At 55.2% G+C, this 27,335-nt stretch overlaps 11 protein-coding genes across 11 annotated transcripts; 6 read left to right on the top strand and 5 right to left on the bottom strand.

The window, feature by feature from the left end:
* Nucleotides 1–105: 105 nt before the first annotated feature.
* On the top strand, nt 106–1,674 carry SETTUDRAFT_36531 (uncharacterized protein; the record flags this gene model as incomplete). Its single annotated transcript, XM_008023122.1, has 1 exon — nt 106–1,674. The coding sequence occupies one exon, from the start codon at nt 106–108 to the stop codon at nt 1,672–1,674; it is 1,569 nt and encodes a 522-aa protein (XP_008021313.1).
* Nucleotides 1,675–2,300: 626 nt separating this feature from the next.
* Nucleotides 2,301–5,231, bottom strand: SETTUDRAFT_175082 (uncharacterized protein; the record flags this gene model as incomplete). Its single annotated transcript, XM_008023517.1, has 3 exons — nt 2,301–3,277; nt 4,065–4,750; nt 4,798–5,231. 3 exons carry the CDS (start codon nt 5,229–5,231, stop codon nt 2,301–2,303), a joined length of 2,097 nt encoding a protein of 698 aa, XP_008021708.1.
* Nucleotides 5,232–5,890: 659 nt separating this feature from the next.
* SETTUDRAFT_166891 (uncharacterized protein) lies at nt 5,891–6,821 on the top strand. The gene has a single exon (XM_008023516.1). It carries the CDS (start codon nt 6,337–6,339, stop codon nt 6,796–6,798), a length of 462 nt encoding a protein of 153 aa, XP_008021707.1. The 5' UTR covers nt 5,891–6,336; the 3' UTR covers nt 6,799–6,821.
* Nucleotides 6,822–7,272: 451 nt separating this feature from the next.
* Nucleotides 7,273–9,877, top strand: SETTUDRAFT_125481 (uncharacterized protein; the record flags this gene model as incomplete). Its single annotated transcript, XM_008023515.1, has 4 exons — nt 7,273–7,631; nt 7,758–7,774; nt 7,825–8,871; nt 8,927–9,877. 4 exons carry the CDS (start codon nt 7,273–7,275, stop codon nt 9,820–9,822), a joined length of 2,319 nt encoding a protein of 772 aa, XP_008021706.1. The 3' UTR covers nt 9,823–9,877.
* Nucleotides 9,878–10,270: 393 nt separating this feature from the next.
* SETTUDRAFT_36526 (uncharacterized protein) lies at nt 10,271–11,289 on the top strand (the record flags this gene model as incomplete). The annotated part of the gene is made up of 2 exons (XM_008023121.1): nt 10,271–10,413; nt 10,521–11,289. The coding sequence occupies 2 exons, from the start codon at nt 10,271–10,273 to the stop codon at nt 11,287–11,289; spliced, it is 912 nt and encodes a 303-aa protein (XP_008021312.1).
* Nucleotides 11,290–12,610: 1,321 nt separating this feature from the next.
* Nucleotides 12,611–13,124, bottom strand: SETTUDRAFT_101461 (uncharacterized protein; the record flags this gene model as incomplete). Its single annotated transcript, XM_008023514.1, has 2 exons — nt 12,611–12,894; nt 13,022–13,124. 2 exons carry the CDS (start codon nt 13,122–13,124, stop codon nt 12,611–12,613), a joined length of 387 nt encoding a protein of 128 aa, XP_008021705.1.
* Nucleotides 13,125–14,010: 886 nt separating this feature from the next.
* SETTUDRAFT_166888 (uncharacterized protein) lies at nt 14,011–16,168 on the bottom strand. The gene has a single exon (XM_008023513.1). It carries the CDS (start codon nt 16,100–16,102, stop codon nt 14,288–14,290), a length of 1,815 nt encoding a protein of 604 aa, XP_008021704.1. The 5' UTR covers nt 16,103–16,168; the 3' UTR covers nt 14,011–14,287.
* A 1,343-nt stretch (nt 16,169–17,511) lies between these two features.
* Nucleotides 17,512–20,668, top strand: SETTUDRAFT_158510 (uncharacterized protein; the record flags this gene model as incomplete). The annotated part of the gene is made up of 2 exons (XM_008023512.1): nt 17,512–17,587; nt 17,700–20,668. The coding sequence occupies 2 exons, from the start codon at nt 17,512–17,514 to the stop codon at nt 20,666–20,668; spliced, it is 3,045 nt and encodes a 1,014-aa protein (XP_008021703.1).
* A 738-nt stretch (nt 20,669–21,406) lies between these two features.
* SETTUDRAFT_166886 (uncharacterized protein) lies at nt 21,407–22,502 on the bottom strand. The gene is made up of 3 exons (XM_008023511.1): nt 22,308–22,502; nt 21,894–22,211; nt 21,407–21,806 (listed from the first exon to the last, which is right to left on the bottom strand). The coding sequence occupies exons 1-3, from the start codon at nt 22,467–22,469 to the stop codon at nt 21,600–21,602; spliced, it is 687 nt and encodes a 228-aa protein (XP_008021702.1). The 5' UTR covers nt 22,470–22,502; the 3' UTR covers nt 21,407–21,599.
* Nucleotides 22,503–24,140: 1,638 nt separating this feature from the next.
* On the bottom strand, nt 24,141–25,644 carry SETTUDRAFT_145230 (uncharacterized protein; the record flags this gene model as incomplete). Its single annotated transcript, XM_008023510.1, has 3 exons — nt 24,141–24,648; nt 24,708–25,452; nt 25,542–25,644. The coding sequence occupies 3 exons, from the start codon at nt 25,642–25,644 to the stop codon at nt 24,141–24,143; spliced, it is 1,356 nt and encodes a 451-aa protein (XP_008021701.1).
* Nucleotides 25,645–26,568: 924 nt separating this feature from the next.
* SETTUDRAFT_25130 (uncharacterized protein) lies at nt 26,569–27,036 on the top strand (the record flags this gene model as incomplete). Its single annotated transcript, XM_008023046.1, has 1 exon — nt 26,569–27,036. One exon carries the CDS (start codon nt 26,569–26,571, stop codon nt 27,034–27,036), a length of 468 nt encoding a protein of 155 aa, XP_008021237.1.
* Nucleotides 27,037–27,335: the final 299 nt, after the last annotated feature.

Here is a 27,335-nt window from a genome sequence, read left to right as displayed (position 1 = left end):
TGTGTGGATAGGCTTTGATCGTTACGTCTTCAAGTGCACACTTCTACCCTGGACCCCAAGGTTCCTCCGCTGATTTGTTCCCCGTTTGAAGATTCCGCTACTCAGATGGTTGAGGTGATCTGGCAGCTTTCTGAGCCCAAGAGCCGCTGTGAGAATGCTTCTGGGCGTGGAGTGCTTCCCCTCCGCATGTTTATCCAGGAGACGCTCCGCCGTTCGCGCACCAGCTACTCTACGCTACAGGTTGCTCTGTACTACTTGATCCTCATCAAGCCCCACCTGCCCAAGCATGACTTCACCATGTCGCAGCCCGAAGATGCTTCTCTTCGCGCGCTCCAGTGCGGTCGTCGCATGTTCCTTGCTGCGCTGATACTCGCCTCCAAGTATCTGCAGGACCGCAACTACTCGGCCCGCGCGTGGAGCAAGATCTCTGGGCTCAAGGTTTGCGAGATCAACACAAACGAGATGGCTTTCCTGGAAGCGGTCAACTGGAAGCTCCACATTGTCGATTCGGTGTGGGAGAAGTGGCAAGAGGTTGTTCTGCGACACACGCCCACTCTTCCCCCTCCATCACCCGGAGCCTCCATTCCCAACACCTGGAAAGACATCATTCCCTTGTTGACACCCGATTTGGATATCATCGAGCTGCCCTCCAAGTCTTCAAACGCTCCTGTTCGCCCGCCGCTGAGGACACAGCTGAGCGCATCGCCCTTCCGCTCGGCATCCATGGATGTGTGCAGATCGCAAGACAGCACGCCGACTCCGTCTCGCTATCAGGTGCCTCGCTTCTTGGAGCCAAAGCCAGATCTCCCCCACACGCCATCGCTGCCGTCCATGGCTCGCTTGGGTCCTCTGCCGACACCTTCGATGACACCGCAGCCCATTACCAACAGCACCCCCGTAGCCGGTGCCATGTCTTTTGGACTGCGCCGTCCGTCCATGTGCTCGGCCATGCAACAGGCGCAGTGCTCGTCATTGGCGCGCTCCTGCGTAGACCAGTTCAACCCAAGCATCAAGAATGGCCTGGAAGCTTACCACTTCCCGAGCCGACGACCCTCCTTGACCATGTCGAACTCGTCCCTCTCATCATCTCCGGAGTCTATGATCTCGGACAACTCGCGCTCTTCGCGTGCTTCGTCAATCTCGTCAGTTTCGTCTGTCAGCTGGGCGCCAAACCAAAGTCAGGCCAACTTGGCCCGACTGGCGACCTGCCGCAGTGCAAGGCTGCCGTACCCTACATTGTCAAAGTGCAAAGAACAGTACGAGTATGCTCCAAGCGAGGCCTTGTCCTCGCCTGATCTGGACAGCTTCCACATTGATGATTCGGATTCTTCGCCTGCCAAGGCTGCGAGCCCTGCCGTCGTCGCTCCTGCTAGTCGCAAGCGCGGAAGGTCGTCTGTCGATCTCCAGCAGAATGTCCGACACCTTCTCCACACCACCCGCTCTGCATTCGACCTTCGCCAAAGAACGGTCCTTCCTGACCGTTCCCTCTCACAGTCATTCGTGTTTGCTTCGCGCAGTGAACCAAAGGGGCTGCAGTCCCCTAAGAGCACTGTGCCTGGCTGCTCGCGTCTTCCGATCCAGAAGGACTTTGGCAAGAAAAGGTCATGCTGCAGTACCGAGGCCGCACAGGCCTATCGCCCGCAAGGCCCCGGCATGTGGGCTGGCATTCTATGAGCATGACACAGTCTATGAACACTAAAAGCCCAAGCAAGGGCTCGACGAAGAAAGGAAGAGACGAAACACCAACGTCTCTTATTGATTTGCCTTTCCAAAAACCCGACATCCACATCGTCACACATTCTCTCTACACGCCTGTGTATATTTCCTTCCCCTCCGAATCATCCTCTTGCGTACCTTGTCTTGGAGCGGCACCAAGAAGTGTCGTCCAACACATGTTTATTTGCCGCTATTTAGCTCGTGGTATACCTATTGGGTTTACTGATTGGCGTTTTTCTTTTTCCTTTCTATCTTACAAACCTTGGCGTTAACAATTGTCACTGGAAAACTTGCTCGGTTGAGCAACAGGTGGGAAATATCCTCGGTTAGCAGCAAAGGGTGCATTTAGCATGGTCAAACGGATTGCCGGACGGGAAGGAGTTGAAGTTCGCACATGTGCTAGAATACCCCTGGGTGCAATGTACGTTTACGCTGCGGCGACTAATGACGTACGGCGCGGTACGATGCGGTATTATACGCATGGCGCTCATCTAGTGAGTAGATTGTGATAGTTCAATCAGATGCTGATGATGCATGTTGTCTTGGTGTGAATATTGCGCTCTTTCTCTCTCTCTCTCTCTCACTCACTCCCTCCTCGTATCATTCACATGTTTCTCTCCCTCTCCACCACCCCTCCCCATCTCCCTTGCAATGGTAACGCTCTCCCGCAATGCCTTTCCCAACGCTCCCCTCACGCCCATCTCCTCCAACACCATGATCCCCCCAATCGTACACCCCTCAGGACTCGTCCCCATATCCCTCAACTGGCCCGGCTCCACACCCCCCGCCAGCATCTCCGCCGCGCCCCGCATACTCTGGTATATCTGCGCCTGCGCCAGCGCCCGCGGCAACCCCACTGCCACGGCTGCATCCACAAACGCATCTACAATCACAGCCCAGAACGCAGGCGTTGACCCGGCCACCGCCGTCGTGGCATCCATATGTCGCGGCTCCACTACCACGGCTTTGCCCACGTGATTGAACAGCGCAGTTGCGGTTTCGAGATGCGCCGCTGGGAAACTGCGGGTTGAATCTACGGGCGATTCGATGGCCGTGAGCGATTGGGATACGCTGGCGCAGACGTTGGGGAGGGTCCGCAGCATGTGGAGTTTTCGAGTCGTGTTGGCGTTGGCACGTGTAAGAGGAGGCGGAAGAAGAAGAGATTCCAAATATCTTGTTGAAACGCCTGCAACTATGCTGATGAGTAGTTTGCCGTCTTCTTCTTCTTCTTCTTCTTCTTCTTTTTCTCCTGTTTCGCCATCGCCATTACAGCCCCGCCGCTGATAAAACGCTTCTCGCACCCCGTCTCCCGCCAACGTCGCACACAGCTGCGCGGGATCCACAGCCAGCACAACGACGTGTGCATCGCGTATCGCAGCGCTATTGTTATTGCTGCGTTCTACGCGTAGGGTTCCGCTCGCTATGTGTGCGGCGAAGCGTTGCGCCAGTCGTGTTGCCGAGGCTGCCGAGGCTACGCATGCGATGTAGTGTGTGAAAGTGGCGCTGGGGCTGGTGGCGCCTGTGTTGAGCAGCGTGTGTAGGATGGATGTGCCTAGGTTGCCTTTTTTTTTCTTTTTTGTCAGTGGTGGCAAAGAGGGGGGGAAGGGGGGTTGTTAGTTGAGCGGGTTATGGTAGAGAGGAAGAGAGGGAGGAAGGGGGACATACCGCAGCCCAGCATGCAGAGGGTTCGTTGGACCATTGTAAGTAGTAAGAATATTCCGTTTTGACTCGGGGCCGTGTATCGTCGTGATAGTTTAGTTTTTTTCACACAAGGTAACTTTTCCAGATTCTTCCTATCCCACTTTCGATTTTCAATCTCGATGTGCCCTCGAGTAACTTGGCTCTGTTGGAGATAGATCTTTACTTCAAGTCCAATCGCAGTCTTGTTGGGCATGCAAGGCCAAGACAAGGGTACTTAAGTATCTGGTTCCCCACTTTAAGTACTACTTGGATCGAACACATGACGCGCGGGGCGAGCATATCAACACGAACGAGCGAGCGACGACGCAGCGTGGCATTCTGGTGGACTAGACCGAGAATAGCCGATGCGGTACCATAGCTTACTATATCATGCACATGAGCATTTGTCCAAGCTAGTCTTGTGGTTGTGGAAATGATCAAGTTAAAAAAAAAGGTGCTTCTGGCATGATACGGGATACGGCACACACTGTAAATTCCACAAGTCACATGTTAAAAAAAACACTCTATATCACTTTATTCCCACGACTATCATCCCCACAGAAACCGCCTTCTAACCTCCTTTCTCAATACCGCAAATTCGTCCTTGGTCCGAAGAACCGCATCGCGGTTTTCCACTGCGCGTCGAAGCAAATACCCCACGCACTCGCCCATGGAGCCCCAAGTCGTGCATTTGAACACCTCAGGCGGCATGCCGCCGGCGGTCCTTTGCGCAAGAAGCGAGAAACTGACTTCGTCAGACATGCCGTGCAGCTGGCCATATGCGACAGGTACGGTGAGGAGTCCGGCCTCTCGGCGCTGGCGGTGCAGAGCGCTAGCCGACAAGACGGAGTGGCGATTATGCGAGGCGAGGAGAAGGTTGAGCGAGGGAAACGGTCGGGAATCCGGGCCTGAGCCGCCAAAGACGCCGAGGTGCTGACGCAATGCTCCGTGGGCGATGCTGTTGTACGCGTTGTCCGTGTCCTCTTTGGTGTCGTGGATCAAGGCCCGGTCGTCGGATAATATGTAGGCTCCACGAACGAGCTTCAGGCCCAGTGTAAACCCGTGTTCCTCGGCCTCGGCCATGTGCTGCATGACGACTGCGGGCGTTTCTTTGAGGTACGCTTGGTACGTGTTGTAGATGATGGCTTTGCCGTTGCGATTGAACTTGCGCATGAGCTGGAGAGTTGTGCGTGCGATTCCCGTCTGCCAGTGCTGAGACTCGGCGTCGACGATGATCTGAACGCCGCGGTCTGAACACTTTTTTGCGATTTCATCCAGCGCCGAGAGCATTTGCTGGGGAGGCAATTGGCCTTTGCTGAAGGCTGCAGAGACGGCTGGGCCGCCGCCTGTTGTTCTAGTCCGAATTAGCACAGAACCTCAATTGAACACTCACGAACTTGCTTTATGGCCAAGATGTCGCCTTCAGAAATCAAGTCCAGCGTTCTTAGCGTCCCTACTCTCCACGCCTCAATATCCGCATCATGTGCCGATTCCGCCTTGTCGACAAATTTGTCCGACGTATAATGATTTGCTGACTTTGCCTTGTGATCAAAAACCATCTCTTTCGCATAAGTCAAAATGATGCCTTTGAAGCCCAGATCCTTGAGCTGCTTGACACAAGCTCGCGTCTCTTGCTCTGTCTCTCCGGCGCAAAACTGACTGTACAAAGTCCTCTTCAATATTGCTTTGAGAACAGGGTTCCGATCAACATTGAAAAGAAAGCTTCTGTTTGGTTTTGAGAGAAAGGATAGAAGTTGTAGTGATGGCACCAAGAGGAATTTGTTGGAGGATATGGTGGCAATGAGGAGGGAGCGGAGCAGTGTGTTTGTTGGCATTACTGATAGTGGATATTGAGATTGTTGCTGACATGATGTACTCGTGGCTGTCTCTTTTGTCCGGGGAAGGGTAGTTGTGGATATGAGCCGGAACGGATACGTATTGAAGCCATTGAGGCTCCTGCTGTATACGCATCGTGACCGTATCCCGCCGAATTGCGGTCGGAGCATGGTTGATCTACCGAGATTGTTAAAGAGTGACATACGTTACTAAATGTGCTATGACTGAAGAAAGCAGTTGAATAACCAGCACGTGGGTATATATGAAGACGGCTACTGAGCATCCCAAGTACCTGTCCTTATCTGATACTACTATCACCTACATCATGACCCCGCTTCATATCCGGACGTGGGGCTTCACCAGGCTCGTGACATGGCGTGTAGGACGGTGGCTCGGTCCTCCAACCAAGTTGCATTTCAAGTCGGTATCTGGTCCAGTCCACTACTGGCACATGGGGAAGCGGCCATACGGATGCTACAGGGCGAGACGATAAGCATGGTAGGCCTGAAGGATTGCATGTGCGTACCGAATCACGGTGCGACGTCTTCTAGATGCTGGCGAAAGCGGGGTCGTGATGAACGGCTTGAATAGGGTTATGCATATAAGATGTGGCCCCGCTAGATTGGCAGCAAAGGAGTTGAAGCCAGAATTTGGTCTCTGCGATGATTACGTTATACAATTGCTGCAAGTGCAAAGACTGGTAGATGAAATACGCAGCTTGTAGACTGCGCAAGAACCAGAAACAAGTAATACTCTCTTTGCGACTTACCACATCTCAATGCATGCATGAAGTATTGCTGTGATGCATATAGACTAGCTTATCGGCCAACCTAGGTACAGTGCACAGCTGTCGTCTTTTTATTGGACTGGCTAACTTGCTTTTTTATACGCGCCCAGTCGCGTTTATATGTCCATTCGCGTTGGTGTGTTTATTCGTGTTTGACATATTCACACTTGATAGTAGCAGGCGCTCACCATGGCCATGTCAAAAGACGGCATAGCTATTGCCGGCGGCGGAATGTTTGGCCTCTACAGCGCTCGAGCTCTTCACAAAGAGCTACACAGCATTGTCGTTTTGGACAAGGACGAGGGAATTCCGTCTGCATGGTCTGCCGAAACAAGCTGAGTAAGATTATGTGGGTCGAGTACAGAGACGAGTGTTTTAGCCATCTGGCTATCGTGGTGACGGCGGGCATTGGGACTCAAGTATCCGCCAGATCATGGCCTTTTGCACATAACCGTCTCACGGATGACGAGGTTGCAGCGCTCCGTGGTATTCCGGTAACATGTGCCCGTGATATGGGTTTCTTGTTCGGACCCGATTCAAGACCAAGCGCTGGCAGAAAAAGCACTTGCTGGATCGCGGATACTGCTGCTTGTCGACTACGCAGCGGACATGCCCTCTTGGTCATGGGTGTGTCTGGCAGCTCGGGGCCTGGTGAAAACGATGTCGTTGGTGGGACATGGGTGATCAACGTCGTAAGCTCGCCTGATGCAAACAAGGAATATTGGGGTGGCGCTGGCGGGGCCCGAGAAGGAAGAAAGAGGCGAGACGTCTGGCCGTGATATGAGCGGACGGATAGGCGAGCTCAGGGAGCTGCGCGGTGTACAGAGCGAGGAGACGAAGCCGTAACATGAGCATTGGCCGGGCATGGCACCGCAGCACCAATTCACACCCTGGACGGCATGAGGCTGGAGAGGTGGAGGAGCGGAGACGCAGCCGCAGGGCCAGAAAGGGCGAGGAGACGGCGCACGGGCCACAGGCGGCGAGAGACCCTGGGCCGAGCCGGCGCGGGCATGACGAAGCCGGAGAGCTGCTTGCTGGCGTCGACGAGCACACGGCGACATTGATACTCGCCCTTCTCCTCCCCCTCGTCCCCTCGCCCCCTCGCCCCTCGCCCCCTCGTCCCCCCCCCTCGACGGGCTCGCTGACTGCCGCCAGCCCATTGCCGCGCCGTGTCCAGGATCAATTCATCGCAGCCGCCATGCCGCTTGCCTGCCGCGCCCCATGAGCAGCCCGTCCGACTGCAGCTCCCTACCATGTCGGCGTCGAACATCCGGGTATTCGTACAATGGAAGGACTCGACCGTGTTTGCCGGCGAAGACATTGAGTGCACCATCACCTTCAAGAACGTCGCCGCGCCCGACGGCGCCCACAAGCAGAATGGCTTTGCGACGCCCAGCGAGCGCCAGCGCAAGCTGCCCCCCGTGCACTCGTCGACACGCCCGTCCGTCTCGCCCAAGTCTTCATTCACCTCGCAGCAGCCGCCCGCGCATGTCCACGGCCATCGCCCCGCCCTGTCGCTGTACACGCCCTCGACCGCCGGCGACCGCCCCTCGCCCGTCACGCCGGGCGCTCCCCCGGCCAACTCCAGCACCCGCGGCCAGAGCCACGGCAGGTCGCTCTCGATAATCTCGCTGGGCACCGAAGCCGCCACCGAGCCCGGCCATGACAGAGGAACCCCCGCCAGGCGCCCGGCACGAGGCCACGCCCGCTCGGCCAGTCTGCAGGTCGTGCCCGGCAGGCCAAACTCGTATCCAAGTACGCAGAGCGCACGCAGCGTGCTTCTTCCTGGGCTGACACGACTGCAGTTGCTTCCCCCGGCCACCGCTCAGCGACACACCCCTCGCCCCTCTCTGGCGGCGACACGGCCGACCTCGCCCTCATGACGCGCTCCAACAGGCGACGGCCGGGCGTCACCACCACGCCCAGCACCCCAGGCCCCCCGCTCACCGGCAGGAAGCCGTCCAACTCCTTCTCGCACAGCTTCAGATTCCCGGCCGCCCCGCCACCGCCGTTTGAAGACGCCTCGCAGCCACCGCCTAACACCAGCCCGTCCAGACAGCCACTACACACCCGCCGCAACTCGCCACAGCCGCCCCATGACACCCGCCGCCCGTCGTCATCCGCCAATCTCGAGGTGCTCTCGCCCGTAGCCAGGATCATATCGGGATCGAGCCTGAACGACACTCCGCGGAGCAGTGGAGAGTTCTACTCGATGAGCAACAACTCCAACGAGACAATGGCTTCCGAATACACGGCTCACCCCTCGGCGCGTCTCCTGAGCCGCCCGCAACACCAAAGACGGCCATCGCATCTGGTTCCGTCCACCAAGCAGGCCCAGCCCGAGTCCATCATGATGGGCTATGCGCAGATAATGGGCTCCTTTACCCTCGATGGCTCCTTGATCAATCAGGCGCCCTTTGAAGAAGTGAAGAGAAAGGGCGTAGTGGGTGGCCAGGGCGGAGGGGGTGTCGTGGGCCTCGAGAAGACGAAGCGCGAAAGCGGACTCTTTGGTGCACTGGGCTGGGGCAGCATAGGAGAGTCGCTGGGCGGACTGCTGGGCTCGGCAGAGCAGTCTAGTATCCGCGAGATGCGAGGCATTGCCAGCTCCAAGACGGTCCCTCTGATTTCCACTCCGCAGTCGATCCTGTTTGTCGACTTGAAACTGGCGCCTGGAGAAAGTCGCAGCTTCACATACAGCTTCACAATACCCCGCGGTCTGCCCCCGTCACACAAGGGCCGGTCGATGAAGGTAGCATACAATCTCACAATTGGCACGCAGCGCGCACGTTCGACCAAAGAGCAACAAGTGAAACATGTCGAGATTCCATTTCGTGTCTTTGGCAGCGTGAACAGTATGTTGATGTCTTTATTCATTCCGCAGCTGATGCCATGCTAATTCCCTCCCAGGCCGCGGCGAGATTCTGGGCCACGATCTGATGTCTCCATACGTTCTGCTTCGCGACCAAGCACGCACAGCAGCCATTGACCCCATATCCAGCCCCAAGCCTTCTCCAACAAAAAAGGGGGGCGCTCCAAAGAAGCTGCAAGAGGACACGTACAGCGACTTTCTCGAATACGTGGGCAAACTGCTAGACCGGCCTCGGGACGACTCCAACATAGGCTTGCTGTCACCCACGGATACCCTGCCCGGCCGATCTTCATTTGCTGAAGAACCCCAGACGATGAAGGAAACCATTGATACCGCCATTTTGCGCAGTAACCTGACTGGCGCGGCGAACCAGAGCGCCAACCGCTTTGAGATTGCTCGCAGCGGCCGACGGGTGGCCGTCATCATGCTCGCCCGGCCCTCTTATCGCCTAGGCGAAACCATGACTGCAGTCGTCGACTTTACAGACTCGCACATACCATGTTACTCGATCCACCTGTCGCTTGAGACGTCAGAAAAGGTGGATCCCGCCATAGCACTCCGTTCGAATGCCTCGATATATCGCGTTACCAAGAAGGTGCATGCCTCGTTTTCAGAAAACGCCCTGTTTGCCCAAAAGCTAGCCTTTTCCCCCACTATACCCCCCAATGCGACACCAGAGTTTATTACATCGGGTGTGAGTCTAGAGTGGAAACTCCGCATCGAGTTCATCACTCCACGGTTGATGCACGAGAACGGCGACGAGGCGACGTGGGATGATTTGTTAGAAGAGATATCCACAAACGAGCGGGGAACCATACTTGCTGCTGCTCAGCGATTACCGGCAGAGAGTTTTGAAGTCCAGGTTCCAATCCGCGTCTATGGGGCTGTCAGCGGAGCGCCAGAAGTACCTGATGAACAGGGCTATCCTGTATGAAATTAATAGGAGTTGAACCACTCGACATGTTGCTACGACACGAATAGAAGAAAATACAATTCTCCAACCATGTTTCTCTTCCATGTTTACCTTTTTATGAAAAATTTTATCGACTTGCAGCTGCCTTTGGGTGTGGTCGAGTTTTGATTTGTCGACTTCTCCCTACCCAACAACGCCCTTTTTGTAATTCTGCCGTCTTCATAGGTAGAACCAAGAAAGTCTCTGATCCAGTCTTTTGGATATTAGACATTCTCCCCCGACACCAACACATACACTCATACATATATACCCACTAGTATTTCCCTCCCTTCTTTTTTTCTCCACACACCAGAGTACATATACACACCTGATCCCCAGTCTACCTCTGCCATACCGAAAGAAAGACTCCCTTCTGTGAAACCAACACACACATACTAGACTCGACACTCAACTTACGACACGCGACAAAATGGATATCTGCTACACCATCCACAATGCTATTTACAACCCCCCGCCCCTCGTCAACGACATGTGGGATGCAGTGTCGAATATCGGGGCGCAGGCAGCTAGTCTGAGCGTTAGACTGAGTATAGAGAGCTATGCGTCGGATATGTATGTTTGTTCATCTGGTCCCCTCCCCCCTCCCTATCCTTTCCCTTTCTCCTTGCCTTGCCCTGCCTTACCTCGCCTTTCACATTACCAACGCTCAACAAATGCAGGCCAACCTGGGATACTCTGGGCACCACTACCGCCATGACAACCACGCACGCACTCACAACCACAACTCCAAGCGCAACAATGGCCACAACCATAACAGCAACTACAACCATAATCACAACCGCCGCTACAGCCACAGCCACAGCAATCCTGCACACGTACCGCGTGCTCAGCGACGCAGGGTCAGAGAATCAGAATGTGCGGTTTAGTCTGGACTCGAGCAATACCACCAGCAGTACTACTACGCCTACTCCGATTACCTTGATGCTCATGCCTGCTACTGGTATTACCACTGCTCCACGCGCCACAGGCACGTTTGCCAAACTGCTCATCGCAGCGGGGCTTTTGTGTTTTTACCGCAGAGAACTGGGAATCGTGGTCAGGGGCGTGGTGGCGGGGATGCGTGTGGTGAGGGAGAAGAATAGGACGAGTGCGGGTGATGAAGAACAGGAGCAGGAGCAGGAGCAGGAGGAGGCGGAGTGGCAGGACTGCGAGGACTGGGATGCCGGCGTACAAGAGCAACAACAGATGGAAGTGGAGCAGGAAGAGGAGGAGAAATTCACGGACTATGAGCCAGACGAAGAAGAAGAAGAAGAAGAAGAAGAAGAAGAAGAACAAGTCCCAGATGACGACGAATACGCCCATCACACCACCACCACCATCAACGAAGAAACCTTCCGAGAACAAGAGCAGCAAATCAACGGCATCATGCTGCTCCTGCAAAAGAAACTCAGCAACAGGACTAAGAAATGCACAACGTCGTCGTCGTAAACATCACAGCACTACTAGTTCAGTCCAGTTTAGTCCTTCTTCTTCTTCATCACCACCATTACCATTACCGTCATCTTCTTCGTCTTCGTCTTCGTCTTTGTCCTAGCTAGTTAGTTGGTTAGTTGGGTTAGCTACCACGAGTCGTCTACACACCCAAAAAACAAAAATCAGGAAAAATTAGGAAAAATATATATATATATATATGTTTGTGTAATACATAACATATACATACTCTAAATACTAAGTCTAATAAGATCTTTCTCTCTCTCTCTCTCTCTCTCTCTCTCTCTGCGCTGTATATACACTATGCGTAAGACCATGTACGTGTTGCGAGAAACCCCCCCCCCCCAAAAACAAACGCCAAATAAGTCAGGGGTACTGTACGGCTGTCATGTGAGCATACATAGCCAGGATACATACACACAAATACACACAAATAACATACATACCCATACATCCCCCTGTCAAGTGTATAGGTAAGGATATGTGTGGCTGTGTGTGGCCGTGTGTGTGTGTGTAAAGTACTTAAAAGTACCGTCATACCAGGGGTTCTATCGAGAAACCACCCCTCCGGAAATTACAAAGGCTAGGCTTACTATAGAGGGAGGGCCAAGCAAACCCAGACCGTTGAGGTGAGTTGAGGTGAGTTGAGTAGAGCCGCGTTGCAACCACCACTTTTACAATTACACTTACCAATTATCTAATGTGAAACAAAATTTCAACTAGAAGGAGGGTGTAGCTTGCTTTTTTTTTAAGATTATGCGTCTTTTTTTCTCATGGTAGAAATTACATAAACTGTTCGTTTGAGGTGCCATGTGGTCGTGCTGATGCGCTTAATCTTACGAGGAAGGGGAGAGGAACCGGGGGGGGGGGGGCTGAGACATGGTAGGGCTAGAAGAGACTTCGGCTTTAATCTGGCGATACCAGTGGCTTGGTTTCGAGTTGTTTTGGATAGAGTGCTCGTGATTTGGTGCCTGAGGGTTAGAGCTTACGCCGGGCTCTCGGACAAAAGTCGACCTGGGCTAGATAAGTAAGCGATTTCTTCTAGGGTGGCAGATTAGACACTAGGCCAACGTCTAGGATCATCCAGGCTCTTATGCCAATCTTTGCATTCGGATACTCGACCTTCGGTAAGTTTCAACACTGCAGTAGACAAGCAACATGGCTTAGGTATTCCCTCATATTGATACTATTACTCGTCATTCTGGAAAGCATACTCGGTGTAATTGCAATCCCATCGCTATAATGTGTTCCTCGCAGTCAATATCATAAGTCTTCAATCTTGTCGTTCGTAATTCACCACCCCTCGCCATCCATACGCTTACAGGCCACCAGGCCCTGCAGCTGAGTGTGCGCTAGCACCGACGCCGGGGCCAATGGACGCATGTGTGGCTTCGCGGTGAGCCCTTTCGCGTTGCTCGCGCTCCCTGGTCTCTGCTTCGATTTGGTCTTCGGTCTTCTTGTTGCCACGGGCAATGAGCTTCTCAATCAGACCACCCTTCCTTGGTGCATCGTGCTTGTCTGACTCTTCGAATTCCTTGAGGTAAGCAATGCGCTCTTGAGGAGGCATCGCTGCGAGTTCAGAGTCGATCGAGTCACGGTTCTCTGACTGTGGGTTAGTAGTGAGGTTGGAGGTTTGAGGCTAGAGCATCCCGTGGGTGGTGTGGCGCATGCATCTGTACCAGCGAAAGAGACGGTGGGCGATAGTACGGAATTCAGAATCTTGACATACCCTCAATAGTCCCAACATTACTGGAGCCAGCGGCAATATCGTCCTCGGCCTGCGACCGGCGGCGGTTGCTGCCAATGTGGAGCTTCTCCTTGATCTTTTCCATTGTCAATTGATCGGTGTAGGTGAGAAATTCAGGTGTATTTGCTGCAGGGCTGTATGATCGACGTAAAGGTGTATAGTGAGTAGAAGTTAGGTGTTTGGTGTGTTGTCTAGGACCAGGAGGCGCGGGGATGAGGGGGTAGCTTCCAGCCATGCGTATCACCTACGTCATAGGCTCAGGCAGTCCAACTGCCAGCTGCCTTGTTGTAAGTGGAGCCAATGGAGCACGGGTCATGGTTTCGCTTACGAATGACCTCAAGGAGCGCTCCTGCTTCGGGGGTGGCTGGACATTCATGCTTCTCGTTGGGTGTGGTCGTGGGGTTGCATCCAGCAAACATGGAGGTGTGGTTCACACTCACGTGCACGAGCATCCGCAACCTGCATGCGCTCAGCATCTACATGCAGTCGCGACATCGGCTCCTCTCCTGTTCTCTGGTTTCTGGGTGAGATGACGTACGTTGTGGTTGTGTCCAAGCGATGGAGGCTGTGAAAAAGACTGGAGCATCTCGGTACGCGGCACGGTTAGAGCAAGCCTAGCACAGCGACATGCACATGTAGACAAAAATAGCCGCATTGACAGGTTGGTACCAGAGGAGCTCCACAACAACCACTACACCAACCAGACGCTTCGGCAAGGCGTATCCATGGCCAAACACGTGTTTGGTGTCTGCAGTTTGCATCTCTTGTTCGCAATGCGAGGCACAGCGCATGAGCTGTGTCAGCTGGGTACAACCCGGTAAGTACAAGCTCCCTGTCTATGTCCACCAACTGGAACCAACGAACCTGAAGAGCCCAACACTATGGGTATTTTCAAGGCAAACAGAAGAAGAAACCCCCAAGAATTTGAGTGCACAAACAGGGCGTGAGTGAGCATAGAGAGATTTGTATGATGATTCAAAATAGTCTGCATATACGAGGATACTAGCAGCTGATTCGGCAACCAAGCCACTTTGCCGCTTCAAGCCTACAAATAATAGGATATTACCTAGCTTCGTAACATACGCATAAAACCCCCTCTCCTCCTTTTGTATGTATGTATGTATGTATGTATGTATGTATGTGTGTATGTGTGTGTGGTATCTAAAGAAAACAACAGATTGCCCAAACCCCCAGTTAGATGCATAGAGACAAACTCGACTGGCCCAATTATCAATGCGTAAAAAAAAATCAGGACCTGAAATGAGGAGCGCGTGGTGTAAGTGGTGAAACAGCAGCCTGGTTTAAACCGCTTTCGCCAGTCGCATAACTGTCTTCACTAAGCATCGTGCTCACCACTTGGCTGCTATTACTTTCCATGTCGACGTCGCGATGGTAAGGATTAGGCACTTCACTCCACCGTGGTGTTACTGGTATTATCGAGTCACCATGTAGCTCTTGGGGTTCGTCTGTTACACTGATGGCCACCTTGTGATCTTGCGGGTACCCGTGTCCGGCCACATGGGCATTGGCAGGAGATGCGAGCTCAGTTAGCGGTGTGCCACTGAGTTCTTGTGGAGCGGGAGCTTTGAGTGGTAGGCGATTCAGAGAAGTCAGGTCCTGCCTCGAATCTGCCTCGGAGATGTTTTTGCCGCCCAGTTCATAATGCTGGTGCTGTTGCTGCTTGGCTCCGCGTCGTTTACGGACAAGAAAGAATGCAACGATAGCGACGACGATAACGGCAACAGCGCCAACTGCTATTCCAACTATCGCACCAGTACCGAGGTCAGATGATGATGATGACGAGGAATCAGCCTGTTTTGGCGGTGAGTCGCTTGGCGAAACAATTGTGATGACTTGAGCCGGAGGTAGCGGATCGGGAAAGACGGCTTGGGCAACGGTAAAGTTTGCCCGCTCATAGTCGACTATCAAATATGCTTCCTGCAGCAGGGTTCGGCCGAGTGCGTATTGCGAATCATTGGCAGCGCGGCGGATGGGAAAATAGTTTGTACTAGTATTGTAGAAAGGATACGAGGCCTGCAGGTCGAGTGCGGCATACGGCAACTCAATGTTGGTGTAGTTGGTGGTGACACCGCTAAGCGAGTTGGCGAGCTTGATAGTCAGCGTGGGATTGTTGGAGAGGAGCCGTTTGTGGACCGTATCGTTGACGAGGTAAAGCTCGGTTCGCGGGTCATATGTCAGGCCGTAGGCGATTTCGAATTGATCGCAGACATTTCTGGGCAGCCACAAATGAGGGACAGTCGAATCGATGACGGAAAAGTGGGAGCCCGAAGTGAGAGAATAGGTGCCTTGCAGGGTGTCGGTCGCCATGATGGAGGAAACGGCCACGGTCAGAAGCCGCGACGAGTCCTGGGAAAAGGTAAAGGAAAAGTTGCTGGCAGGGGGCTTGAATCGCGTGGCATCGTAGCCTCCGAGGATCAGGCTTCCCAGGACAGACTTGAGCCGGTACTTTGCGCCTGCCGTGTACGCGTAGGAGAAGCTGGGTATCTTGTTGTCCTGGCGCAGCGTGTAGAGCATGGGCTCGGCGGGCTGGCTCGCACTGTTGAAGCTGGACTTGACCTGGCCCAGACCAAGCATTCCCAGGTAGAAGTTGGGGTCGGCGATGGCAGCCACTATCGAGTTTGACAAGGACAGAGACGTGCTGCGATCCGCGGTAGCACCCAGCGACACGACATCAGTGCCGAAGAGGCCTCGTGCCGTGTAGTTGAGGGCCTGCTCCAAGTCGACGTCGTACTGGCCGATGGCCGACCATGTCGTCGACGCGTTGGCCTGGAAGCCCGTGTTCTGCACGCTGTTGAAGATGTCGATTCCGCGCAGCTGGGGGCAGTCGGACGGGTCGACGCCCTGCAGGCAGCCCTCTGGAGCAATGACATAGGTGACGCCGGCCTTTGTGCTCGGTAGCACGCGGAAGTCCTGGCCCGGCGAGCCTACGCTGAGCTTGAAGGTGCTCCAGGTGCCGTCATTGCCATCGAATTTGCCCGAGGGCGGAACAGAGTAGGGCTTGGGCGCGGCGGAAGGCGCAGCAGCCCGCACAGCGAGGCCCATGGTATGGTGTAGCGAGCGGATGTTGGAGGGTGAAAGGGCGGAAGCCCATGCGGGAGCGAAGAGCAGAGGACGGTGGGGGGGCGTCGGCTAGGCCATGGGGTGCGGTGCTGGGAACATGGCGGCGCGCGTGGCCGGAGAATGCTGTCACTATCTGTCGGTCGTCGTCAACTACCGGCTTGCGGGCGCCGCAGAGGGAGTGGCCAAAGTTTGTTGGAGCTCGCCGGCCGTGTGCCATGCCACGGCCCACGGACTATTAGGGATGGGCTTAGCTCTGGCGCCCGTCTTCTGGGGGAGGCGATCATCAGCCGGCACAGCATGATTGCGGCATGGGCTAGCGTGCATATCCGGGCTGAATACGAGCGACTCGGTGGTGGTGCGGTGCATGGAGCAACGAGCATGGGGGAGCGTGTTGAGGATGGGCGGACGGGCGCGGGCGGGGCCCAATGGCAGCAGGTTGGGCCTGAGGTGCTGTCAGCGTCTCACTTATCTGGCACGCCAACTGCCTGCCCATCGACACATCCAATATTACTCCTCCCATACTACCTTGACCTTGACACAGGCTCGACGCCCTGATCATCTCCCCCCCCCCTCGTCAGCATGCACGATGCCAACGGGCGCCACCTGGCAATCCCGCACGCCACTCGACGCTCGCCTGGACCTCCGAACATGCGACGAGCGCTGCCGTCTTGGGCGTCCATGTGCTCGCGCGCTCTACACGCTTGCTGAGCAACGGGCGGCGGTTGCAGTATTACAACATGGGCGCCGGCATGGCCTGCGACTGCAACTGCAACTGCATATCCCTTCTCCACTCTGCGACTGCTGCTCTCCGCTGGCGTCCGAATGCGGCCACTCGGTCAGCCCCCCTAAGGTTCGCTGATTCAGACGCGTCGGTCGTCGTGGCCATCATGTCCCTCTGCCCAGCCTTGCGCATCGCCCACGCCGTTGCACCTCCGCCACGGCAGCCCGGCCGCGTCACGTGCGCGCGCACCGCAGCACCGCAGCACCGCCAGAGCAGGGCGTCGGCGGCGGCGGCGGCGGGCTGGGCTGCAGAGTTTGAGCGGTGGCGGGCTGCATCGTGGCCGACCAGTCGACGGGCGGCGCAAACGCGTGGGCGTAAGCGGCGGCGCAGGGAGGCTTGGTTAGGGTTCAAGCATGCCCTGGCCGCCATACGCGTCCAATGCTCTGTGCTGCCAAGCGAGGCTTCCGCTAGGGGGGGCATGTGCATAGGCCGTCCATGATTCATAGCGGCTGGCAATGCGCTTCTACGACTGCCATGATCCAAGGCCGACCGCACCACGGCCAACACTCGCTTTTTTTCTGTGCGTTTCGCCCTCGCCGCTCCTGGACTGCATCGTCGTGCTTGTCCTTTGCGCCGTCGCTCGTTTTTCCTCGAGGGCGCCCGTAGCAAGATGCGCACGCAAGCCCGTCTGTACCTGTCCGCCCTGCTCGCTGCCGGCTGCAACGCCGCCGCTCGTCCACAAAAGGGTACGTTGTCTCTGCATGGCCTTGGTTTCGACCCCCACTAATGACCCACAGAGGGTATGTCGCCTGTGCCTGTGTCCCTTTGCGTAGACAGCAGAACCATTGACTAGCCTAGCTTCTCCTCCACGTGCCATAGTGCCCGTCGACTGGGCCCAGCCCGCACTGCCTGCAAATGTACCAAACGCTCCAAACGCTCCAAATGCATCACAGCCGCCCAAGGCACCCAGTGCACCCAATGCACCAGGCGCACCAAGTCTACCACAGCTCCCTCAAGTCCCCGATATACCACAGCCGCCACAGGTCCCTCAAGCAGCACCAAAACCCCAGCACCCAACGCCAGTCGCCGTATCAGCCAATGCCACTACTCCTCCTCCCAATGCACCGACCGGGCCTATTGCTATGGCAGATCCTGCACGCCCACCAATTCCTGTTGGTGTACCTCACTCGGCACCGCTCTACACAAATAAAAGCACCGTCACTTCTCTACTGCCAACGCCAGCCCTCGTCAATTACACCATTGACCCATTCATCGACAACCTCAACTTCACAAGGAAAAAGTTCACGGGTACCAGAGGACCTTGTACTGGCTGTGTCCTCTCAGCCAAGCCTATTACTACCTCATTTGTCCAGAGCTTTTTTGGCAATCAGTGGACCAGCACCGTTGTGACAGCGACGGTTGTTACCGAATACATCACCTACATGAACAACAACACCATTGACACAATCGTCACCGAAAAACACACCCTGAACCAGACAAAGACTGTCACAGGCGCCGACAAGAAGCCCATCACTCTTACTACACCTATATTTAGTATAAAGGTGACAGACGGTGCATATGTGACACTGGAAGCAGGTCCCACATACGTCATCTACAACAACCTGGTCGGCGGCCCAGACCTCTATGAGCAACAGCATTTCCCCCAGAGCAATGCGACCCAAAGCCAGTGCACACCGGTAGTCACGCAATTGCATAACTGGCAGCCTGCCAAAACAGCATTCCATGACTGGAATTACTTTATCGAAACGTACTCGACCGGCCTTCCCAATTGCACAACACAAAGCCAGCCCACCCGATTGCCTTCCAAGCTTCTTGAATATCTGGAGCATCAACCTGCTATTCAGTCACAGTTCCAGGGTGCAGATCTTGCTTCATGTTCCGCCAGCGCGCCCATGAGTAAGTCGGCCCTGCCTCCTGCTGCCGTCTTACCCAGTGGCTCCAATCTCGAGGGCGCACCGCCCGCCCCTTTTTTTCCATCAATAACGGGGACTTTCCTTTCGACAACGTACCAGTCAACTTCCGTCTTCAAGACAGTGCAAGGTTGTCTGAGGTGCGACGGGGGCCAAGTCCCCTTTGGGGGCTCCCCAGTGACACAAAATGCTGCTGAATCTTCGCCTACTCCCACGGGCAAATCCAATACCCCTAATGGGTCACCTGCGAATGGGGACCAACCTAACGGACAAACTGGAAATGGACATAATCCTAATGGATCCAACGGAAATGGAGATACGCCCGGCGGACAAACTGGGAGCGGGGATAATTCTAATCCATCCAACGGAAGTGGGGGTAATTCCAATCAATCCAACGGAAATGGGGATAATTCTAATCAATCCAACGGAAGTGGAAACAATCCTAACGGACAAAGCGGAAATGGAAACAATCCCAACGGACAAAGTGGAAATGGAAACAATCACAACGGGCAGACTGGAGATGGAAAATACCCCGCCAACTTGCCTGATTCGGGCCAAATCAATACTGCTGGATCGAACAACCAGGGCCAAGGCGGCTCGACTTCCATTCCCCCTCTAATCATCATTGGAGACCATACCATCAAGCCAGGGGAGACCACAACCGTTGACGGAGTTCCTATTGTCAACCCTACAGACGGTGGAGGAACAAAGATTGTTGTAGGCAGTAGTACACTCGTTTATGAGACTGCACCAACGCCAATTGCTCCTGCAATCACCATCGGTGGGGGAACAGTCACTGCAAATCCTCAGGGAGAGTATGTCGTGGGCACCGAGACGTTGAAGCCAGGGGGCGCCCCGGTCATCGTCAACGGCAACACGGTAAGTGTAGGCTCCAATGGTGTCGCTGTTGTCAATGGAGTTACACAGACGATCGCTGGTGGGTCTGCACCTACTGCGCCACCAGGATCACCGGGATCACCAGGATCGCCAGGATCGCCTGCGCCACCTGGTCCCGTCATAGGTGATCGAACTGCATTTACGGTTTTGCCTGGAGGCTCGACAGTCTATGTTGTATCGCCTGGCCAGACCGGCGGAAGCGGTTGGATTGTACAAGGCGGCACAACAGCTTACGTACTCGCTTCGGGCCAAACTCTCACACCAGGTGGTGTTCTCACTGTTGCGGGCACCACATACTCTCTGCCCGCTGCCGCGCCAGGCTCTACCCCAGGCTCTGTCCCTGGCGCTGCCGTCGTCGTGAATGGCGTTACGTCCATCGTACCGTCGGGCCAGAATGCTGGTGGAAGTAACTGGGTTGTGCAAGGCGGTACAACCGCCTACGTAGTTGCTCCAGACCAGACTCTCACACCTGGCGGCGTCGTTACTGTCTCAGGTACTACATACTCTCTGCCCTCTGGCACGCCAGGTCATGTCATCGTCGTCAACGGCGTTACATCCACCATACCCTCTGGCGCCATCATAACGGCTGCTCCAGAGGTGACAGCGCTGACAATCAACGACATTACGTACGCACAAACCGTAAGAGATGGAACAACGGAATATGTGCTGGGAGATGGCACGACACTCGTACCTGGTTCAACAATTGTGATGGATGGAACAACGTACTCGTTGGACAATTCAGGCACGGCCTTGGTAATCAATGGACAGAAGACGAGCACCATCCCCAAGCTGCCAAAGAGCACCAGTGCGAGCACGACCAGCACGGCGAGCTCGGACTCGCCATCTTCAACAGTCAGTCGCAACGCTGGTGATATTATCGCGAGTGGTGTCGGCGCGACCAGCAAAGGCCTTGGTGCTTCAGTGCATGCCGTGGGCATCGACAAATGGGTGGAGGGCCTAATCATTGGCGTTGCAGGCTGGCTCGCAATGTTATTATAAAAAAAAAGTCGTTTGGGGGTCAGAATGAGGCGATTCATGGTTTCATGCATATAGCGCGGCGCTTGGGGGTTGGGGAACATATCACGACACGGTATGGTAAAACAAAGAGGTGGGACCGGTTTTCTTAAAGTAACATGTACATGGGATTTTTTTTACTAGTTAATATGCTAGAATGACTGCTAATGCGTAATGCGTAATCAGTGTTCGAATGATCCAGTGAGCTTCCGAAGTATCTGCCTTGATTCCTCGCCTGAATGTTTTGAGCAACATGTTCGCAATCTCCTACAGATTCCCTTATTTGCCTTGGTGATACTTTTCAACGAAGCATGTTCTTGGCTTTTGATTATTCAATAAAGTTGCGGAAGAGCGAGTCTTTCACAGAGTGGCCACTAAACTGATGAGGGACCACGGCTGCATGGACTTTGAGGGGACAAGAATTCAACTTTGCCAAGCCATCGTCATGAGCCTTTGGGTGTTGTCAATTTTTAGCGAACGACCGTCTTCGCTCCTGTACGAGGCTTTGTGAACACAAATGTACCTGGAATAGAGCAAAAAAAATCATTTCTACGCCCTTTCCTCCAGGCTGAATTTCCCTCGATGCTGAGCACACATGGATGTGGGGTGAAGTCGTCGGAGAAGATGATTTGCGACCCCATCGGGCTTAGTCGCAACCCAGTGCCGAGCCCGCTCAGAAACCTCATCGCAGCATCCTCACCAGCACCCGCGCTCCGAAAGCTGATATCAATTCAAATCAAATCAGACATGCTGGTTAATTCTCAACTCATGGCATCCGAGGTGGGTAGACGGGTAAATAAATTCATCTCTCTCTTTGTTTCTCTCTGTCTCTCTTTTTTCAAAGGAGTTCATCTAGAATACACATGTCCACGCCTGATATCCATGCGCGCGCGCACTTTAGCTCTGTATATTTTTTTTACAAAGAGTCTGTGAGGAGCTTGTTCATCTTGGCCATCTTGCTGGCGACGGATAAGTCAATGGTGCGGTCGGCAATCTCGACAATGAGTCCACCACGGATTTCGGGGTTGACCTTGGGAACAACCTTGAGCGTCTGGCCGGTGGTGACGTATTGTGAGTTCTTGATGGCCGTCTCGAGGCGGCTGATTGTCTTGTTGTCGAGAGGCTATATTTTGTTAGTCAAAATATTCCGAGCAACCATTCTCTTGATGTTTTTTTTTCAAAGATTTGTCTCCCCGGATATTCAACGTACCGTAGCGCTGGTAACGGTAAGCTCAACCTCACCACGGTGCGCGCCCATGAGCACACCAAACTTCTCAGCAACACCTTGTAGCATGCCCAATCGGTTGTTCTCGGCCAGAGTGGTCAGGAGGTTCTTGACAATGCCGTCCTTGTCGGCGCTGCCAATGTGCTTCTGGAGCTCCTGGACAATCTGCTGCTTGTCGGCGACGGTGAGCGAAGGGGCGTGGAGGATCTGGGTGAGCTTGGCATCCTTCTGGAAGACGCCCTGCAGGGCTGAGAGAGACTTGGCCGTGGGCTCGAGGGCGTTGGTCTTTGCGGCCGCGGTGTACTAACAAATGTTAGCCAGGCTCGTTTCCCGTGCCATTGTCCATCCTCCATCCTCCCATCATCTCCAAAACACCAATTGAATTCGTGGAAATCGTACCAGGGCGCTTGCATAGGTTCCGTCAACACCGAAGAGGGCAACCGGGGGCTTGGGAGAAGAGGCAGCGGCGGCATAGCTTCGAGTGGCAGCGTAGCGGGCGGCAATTGGGGCGCGGGGCGCACCAACCCGGAAAGCGGTGCTAAAGGCACGAGCTGCAGACATGGCGAGTAGAGGGGAGATGAATTGCGGGATGGGGGATTTGATGTATTTTGTGCAATTGGGCTGATAAGAATAGACATGACGCTATAGAAGAGGCGCTTCAATCATGTGTGTGTGTGGAGGGGGGATGGATATTCTTACCCCGGATTCTCGTAGTTATCTGAGCGCTAGCAAGATTGCTATGTTAACATATTTGCTTAGTGCCATGAGTGTGAGTTGACATATTTGCTCAGTTCTATATGTATGTGTATGAGTCATTTATTTATTGCGACAAGTAAGTCATGATATGATAGAAAGAGTGACTTGAATTGTTTGCTTTTTCTTTTCTTTTCTTTTCTTTTTTTTCTGATAAACTACATAGCACGCAAGCGGTTTTTGAGTTTACTCCCCATTGCATACCCTCTGTGATTTATACTCTTTCAAGTGCAGAAATATATAGGTAGTGTACAGCTCGGCAAGGAAAAGGAAAAGGGGGAGCTAGACTAGACTAGACTAGACTAGACTAGACTAGACCACGTATTGTGTTGTGGTTATTGTCGTTGGGGAAGGAGACGAGACTTGGAGCCAGCGAATACAGTAAGTAGAGGCATAGCGAAGCATAGCAAAAGTACAGTAAAAGTAAAATAAAATAAAGCGACGTTCTTCATCCCTCACTTATCCACATCCATAGCCATATCCCACATCCCTCTGCTTGCCCTTCCCCTTTCCCTTTCCCATGCCCATGTCCTTGGCACCCGCCTGCGCCTGCTCCTCGCCCTTCATCGACGCCATCAACCTCAAAGCCCTCAAGCGCCTCCTCTTCTCCCTCAGCGCAAACTCACGTTTCCACTGCGCATCGTACTCGTGCCTCTGGGGCGTCGCAACACGGATGTCCAGCGGTGTGGCTAAGCCGCGCTGCTCGGCGCGGCTGTACTCGCCCGAGCGGAAGCGGTACCAGTCGAGCAGTGTGTTGAGGTGTGCGGGGCTGGACACGCGGACGAGGCCGTGGGTTTTTGTTCTCTGCTCGCGTGCAGTGATGCGTTAGTCTAATCCTTCCGTGTGTCCATGTATACACTGCTTTTTTTTTCTTCTCTTTCTTTTAGGGCATGAGGGCCATGCAAGTGGTTGGTGTAAGATGAAGAGAGAAAAAAGACGTACGACGATAGTTGGAAAAGCCAGGAAGAAAGGGGGTGTTTTGTCTAGCTCGGCGAGCGTCATGGGGCGGTGAGATGTAGGCATTAGACTTGGTGCTTCGGCGAGGGATGAGAGTGGTTTGAAGCGCTGGGGTGATGATTGAGTTTGTCCTTGGTCTTGGTTCGAGGCGGGTAGAAGGCCGAGAATCGATTCTTGAAAGGGGGGCGGAGGATACAGAATCGATTGTATGTCGGAGTGTGTTAGTAGTGGAGGTGGTGGAAGCGGCGGCGGGGGCGGCGGGTCTTGCGGTGGAATGATTCCGGTGGGAGGCGGCATTAGAGATAGATTTGTTGTTGTGATATTGTGTAGTGGTTGAATAATGTAGAGGGTTTGTAGATAGACACATGTTATACACTTGATGGCTTCTTCCTAGGCTGTTGGGGAAGGAACGGCTTGTCAACCGTGGCTCAACCGGACATGGTTGTGTAGAGGGAATCAGAAGGTGCGAGATTCAAACAAAAGTCCAACCATTACAAAGAGCGAGAAACAGTCTATGCCAGTCTATTGTAGCTTACAGTAATTCCTACCATGGTCTACTTGCCAGCGGCACAGGCTCACTTCGACCGCCATGCCCAAAAAGCCCGCAATGCAAATACCTGCCGAGTCACTTACACTTGTCGCGCCCAGGCTAAACTCGCGGTCCTCTTTTGGTACATTGTCAGTTATCTCAGCAAACGTGCTTACGTAGACGAGGCCGCCCAGTAGGCCTTCCCAGAATATAATGATGCACACGATATAGTAGCTCGGGATGAATGCAAACATGGCGTGCAGTGTAAGCAGAATCAGATTGCCGACTTGAAGGAAAGAGGGAAGGTAGAGATGGTGGATGCGTATAAAGGGCGTAGAGGAGCGCGAGATGAAGACACCGACTTGATAAATGGCATTGTAGGTGCTGTAAAAGGAGCGGTACTCATCAAAGGGGGAAGACTCGAGGGGGAAGAGCAGCGTGGGCGCGACGCCTTGGTTGATTGTGTACTCGGCAACGTAGACGAGGAAAAGCGGCAGCATACTAGAGGGCGTTAGTCGCAAGTAGACGTGGCGTGGGTGCACGTGAAGCATGTTGCTTACTAGGGGAGGACTAGGCCTCTTGCCCGATGGAGTTTCGCCTGCAAGCTACTCAGCGCACGGTTAGCAGGCTTAGTGTTGGCGGAGCTGAAGGTGCGGCCCGAGGCCGAGTGCATCGAGGACGACAGCAGATCGTCGTGTTCCCTCGACTCGGTTGCTTCTTCTTCTTCGTCGCCGTCACTTGGCTCTTCGTCATCGATGGCCTCATAGTCGGCGTGCTCCTTGGTGCCAGCGCGAAGTGGGCCGAGCGGCAGGACGACGAAGAAGCTGACGACCATGACCAAGGGCAAAAAGGAAAAGACCAACAGGCTTGTTCGAGGATCAATGCGTAGCGTGTTTGTCGCGACGGCGTATGCGCCGGCGCCAATCAGGCCCGCGCCTCCCGTGCCCGATCCCCAAGAAGCAAGTGCAAAGTGTCCGTAGAAATGCGTCAGGCCCAGGAAGCTAAGCTCGCCGGCGCCGCTGCTGAGACTGGCCAGCATGACGCCCACCATCTTGATGGCAATGGTCGCAGAGTCTTGGCGGGGCGGGGTGAGGGCAATGATGAGCATGCCGCCGGCCGACAGGGCGACAAAGGCGAGGATGCGCACATGGTAGGGCATCTTGTGTATGAAGTAGGGGGCGCATAGCTTGGTCACAAACGAGGGCAGCACGTCGGCGAGGAGCACCACGCCCTTGGGCACGTCTGGGCCTACGAGGTCGAGGGCGGCCGAGAGGATGATTACGTAGAGAACGTTGTTGATTAGGCCTGGCGCCCTGTTAGTTGCGGGTGTGCCTCTGCCTCTGTTTCTTGGAATGCGGATACAGGCAGGGGGGGAGCAGTCAAACAAGACGTACCAAACAACCAGAAGGCGGCGCAGACACGCGGATCAGCGCCTTGGAAGGCGGCGTGCAGGCGCTGGCGGTAGAGGGCCCAGGAAGACGCAGGAGAACCAGGCATGGGGAGAAGCGACATGTATGTGTGTGGGGGGGATGGAGGGGAGGAGAGGGAGGAGAGGGGCGAGGGGGCGAGAGGGAGAGGGAGAGGGTGTGTATGTGCCAGGCACGTGTATGTGGGTAGGTGTAGGTGTAGGCGTAGGCGCAGGCGCAGGTGTGGGTGTGGGTGCAGGCGCATGTGCATGTTCAGCATGGATGCAGGCACCTGACGATCGGGGCTTGGCGTTGGGCGGTCAGGGAACCATCCAGGAACGGCATGCATGGACGACGCCGGCGCCTGGTGGTCCGAGGTTGCATCGCCGTTTCTTTTTGGCGTGCGACCAGGACTGCCACTGCGGCGAGCAGGTCGTGTCTGCAGCGAGGGTGTCGTCTACGCATCATCGCCCATGCACTGGCTGGCACACACACACACGCTCTCTCACACGGCTCGGTTTGCAGGCGGCTCCCATCGCATCGTGCATGCACCCACCCATCCACACGTCGAGAGATACGTAGCGCAGCGGTGCTGGCGGGCTGGGGGGGCCCTTGTCGGCGCACATGCGGGGCTCTCTCGCTACAGGGATGCAGGGCTAGCCGCCTTGTCGCAGTTTGGTGCCAGTGCGCCTGTTCTCGTTTCCTCGCATTCTCGACGCTTCTTCTTCTTCTCTTGCTGCCGCTGCCGCTGCTGCTGTTGCTGTTTGGTCTTCTGCTCCCTTTGCACGCCCGCGACTCTGCCCCGTCGGCCTCGCCACACCACCCCCCACCGCCCCCGACTGCATCGCTGCACCGCTGCATCGCTGCCCACACGCCGCCCACGCCGCCCACGACGAGCAGGAGCCACAGCAGTCGCTCCGTCTCCGCATACGAGCCCGCCTGCCTGCCGCCTCCCCATGAGCCCCAGCCTGCGATGAACCGCCCCCCGCCCTTCCAACGCCCACCAGACCGCCCCATGAGCCGCCACGCCCAGAGCCACCAGGCCTACCCGGCCTATCCCCCCGCCTCGCCCTCGCAGCAGCCCTCGCAGCAGCCCTCGCACGCTGCCCACGCCGCCGATGCAAACTCGACTGCTCGCCGCGACCCCTTCTACCCACCGCGCCCGCAGCACGCCAGGCACGCCAGCCAGGGACTGGCGGGAGGAAACAATGCGCCCCAAGGTCAGGCAGCCGAGGGGCACGGGCAAGGACAAGGGCAGACAGCCTGGCCCAACACAGGTACGGACAACCGCTTCACACCCATTTGTTCAGGCGCGCGCATGCTGGCGCAGAGACCGTGGCCGCTGCAGCTGGGAGACGCCGACTGCAGGCGCAGGCAGGCCGAGGTGCAAGAGACGGCCATGCATGGTAACAGCGGGCGGCGACATGGAGGGGCGTCGACAAGCCGGCCAGCGACTCGATATGCTCGGCCATTGCCTGCATGAACGTGGTGCATGACACGTCAATTGCAAAGAAGCACTTCACCGCTTGTTGCCGTTGATGTGGTGCAACGAGCGAGTGCAGGCGGGCGGGCGGCGGGCGGCTAGGCGTGCTTGTACGGCCCAGCGCCCTCTGCGCTGCCCACACGGAGCACGCCTTTTGTCGGTGGAGAGGGCATGGGTTTGGCGAATTTCATGGGCGCACTCCGCATCCGTGGCTCCTGGCTAATGCAGGATCGGCGGGCCTCTAGCCCTGTTCTGACCAGTCGCGCCTCTCCGTCCGAGCTTGTGCTGATCCTTGTCTC

The sequence above is a fragment of the Exserohilum turcica genome (assembly GCF_000359705.1).
Source record: "Exserohilum turcica Et28A unplaced genomic scaffold SETTUscaffold_10, whole genome shotgun sequence".
Taxonomy (NCBI): domain Eukaryota; kingdom Fungi; phylum Ascomycota; class Dothideomycetes; order Pleosporales; family Pleosporaceae; genus Exserohilum; species Exserohilum turcicum.
Note: the sequence above shows the minus strand (reverse complement) of the source record. Positions and strands in the feature narration are given on the sequence as shown.

Bases quoted from the DNA above. Each gene is read 5' to 3' on its own strand.
- SETTUDRAFT_166888 (XM_008023513.1), bottom strand. From the start codon at position 16,102: ATGGGCCTCGCTGTGCGGGCTGCTGCGCCTTCCGCCGCGCCCAAGCCC.
- SETTUDRAFT_166886 (XM_008023511.1), bottom strand. From the start codon at position 22,469: ATGTCTGCAGCTCGTGCCTTTAGCACCGCTTTCCGGGTTGGTGCGCCC. The intron at 22,212-22,307 runs GTACGATTTCCA...AACATTTGTTAG, and splicing joins GAACCTATGCAAGCGCCCTG to TACACCGCGGCCGCAAAGAC. The intron at 21,807-21,893 runs GTACGTTGAATA...AACAAAATATAG, and splicing joins TTACCGTTACCAGCGCTACG to CCTCTCGACAACAAGACAAT.
- SETTUDRAFT_166891 (XM_008023516.1), top strand. From the start codon at position 6,337: ATGGTCTGCCGAAACAAGCTGAGTAAGATTATGTGGGTCGAGTACAGA.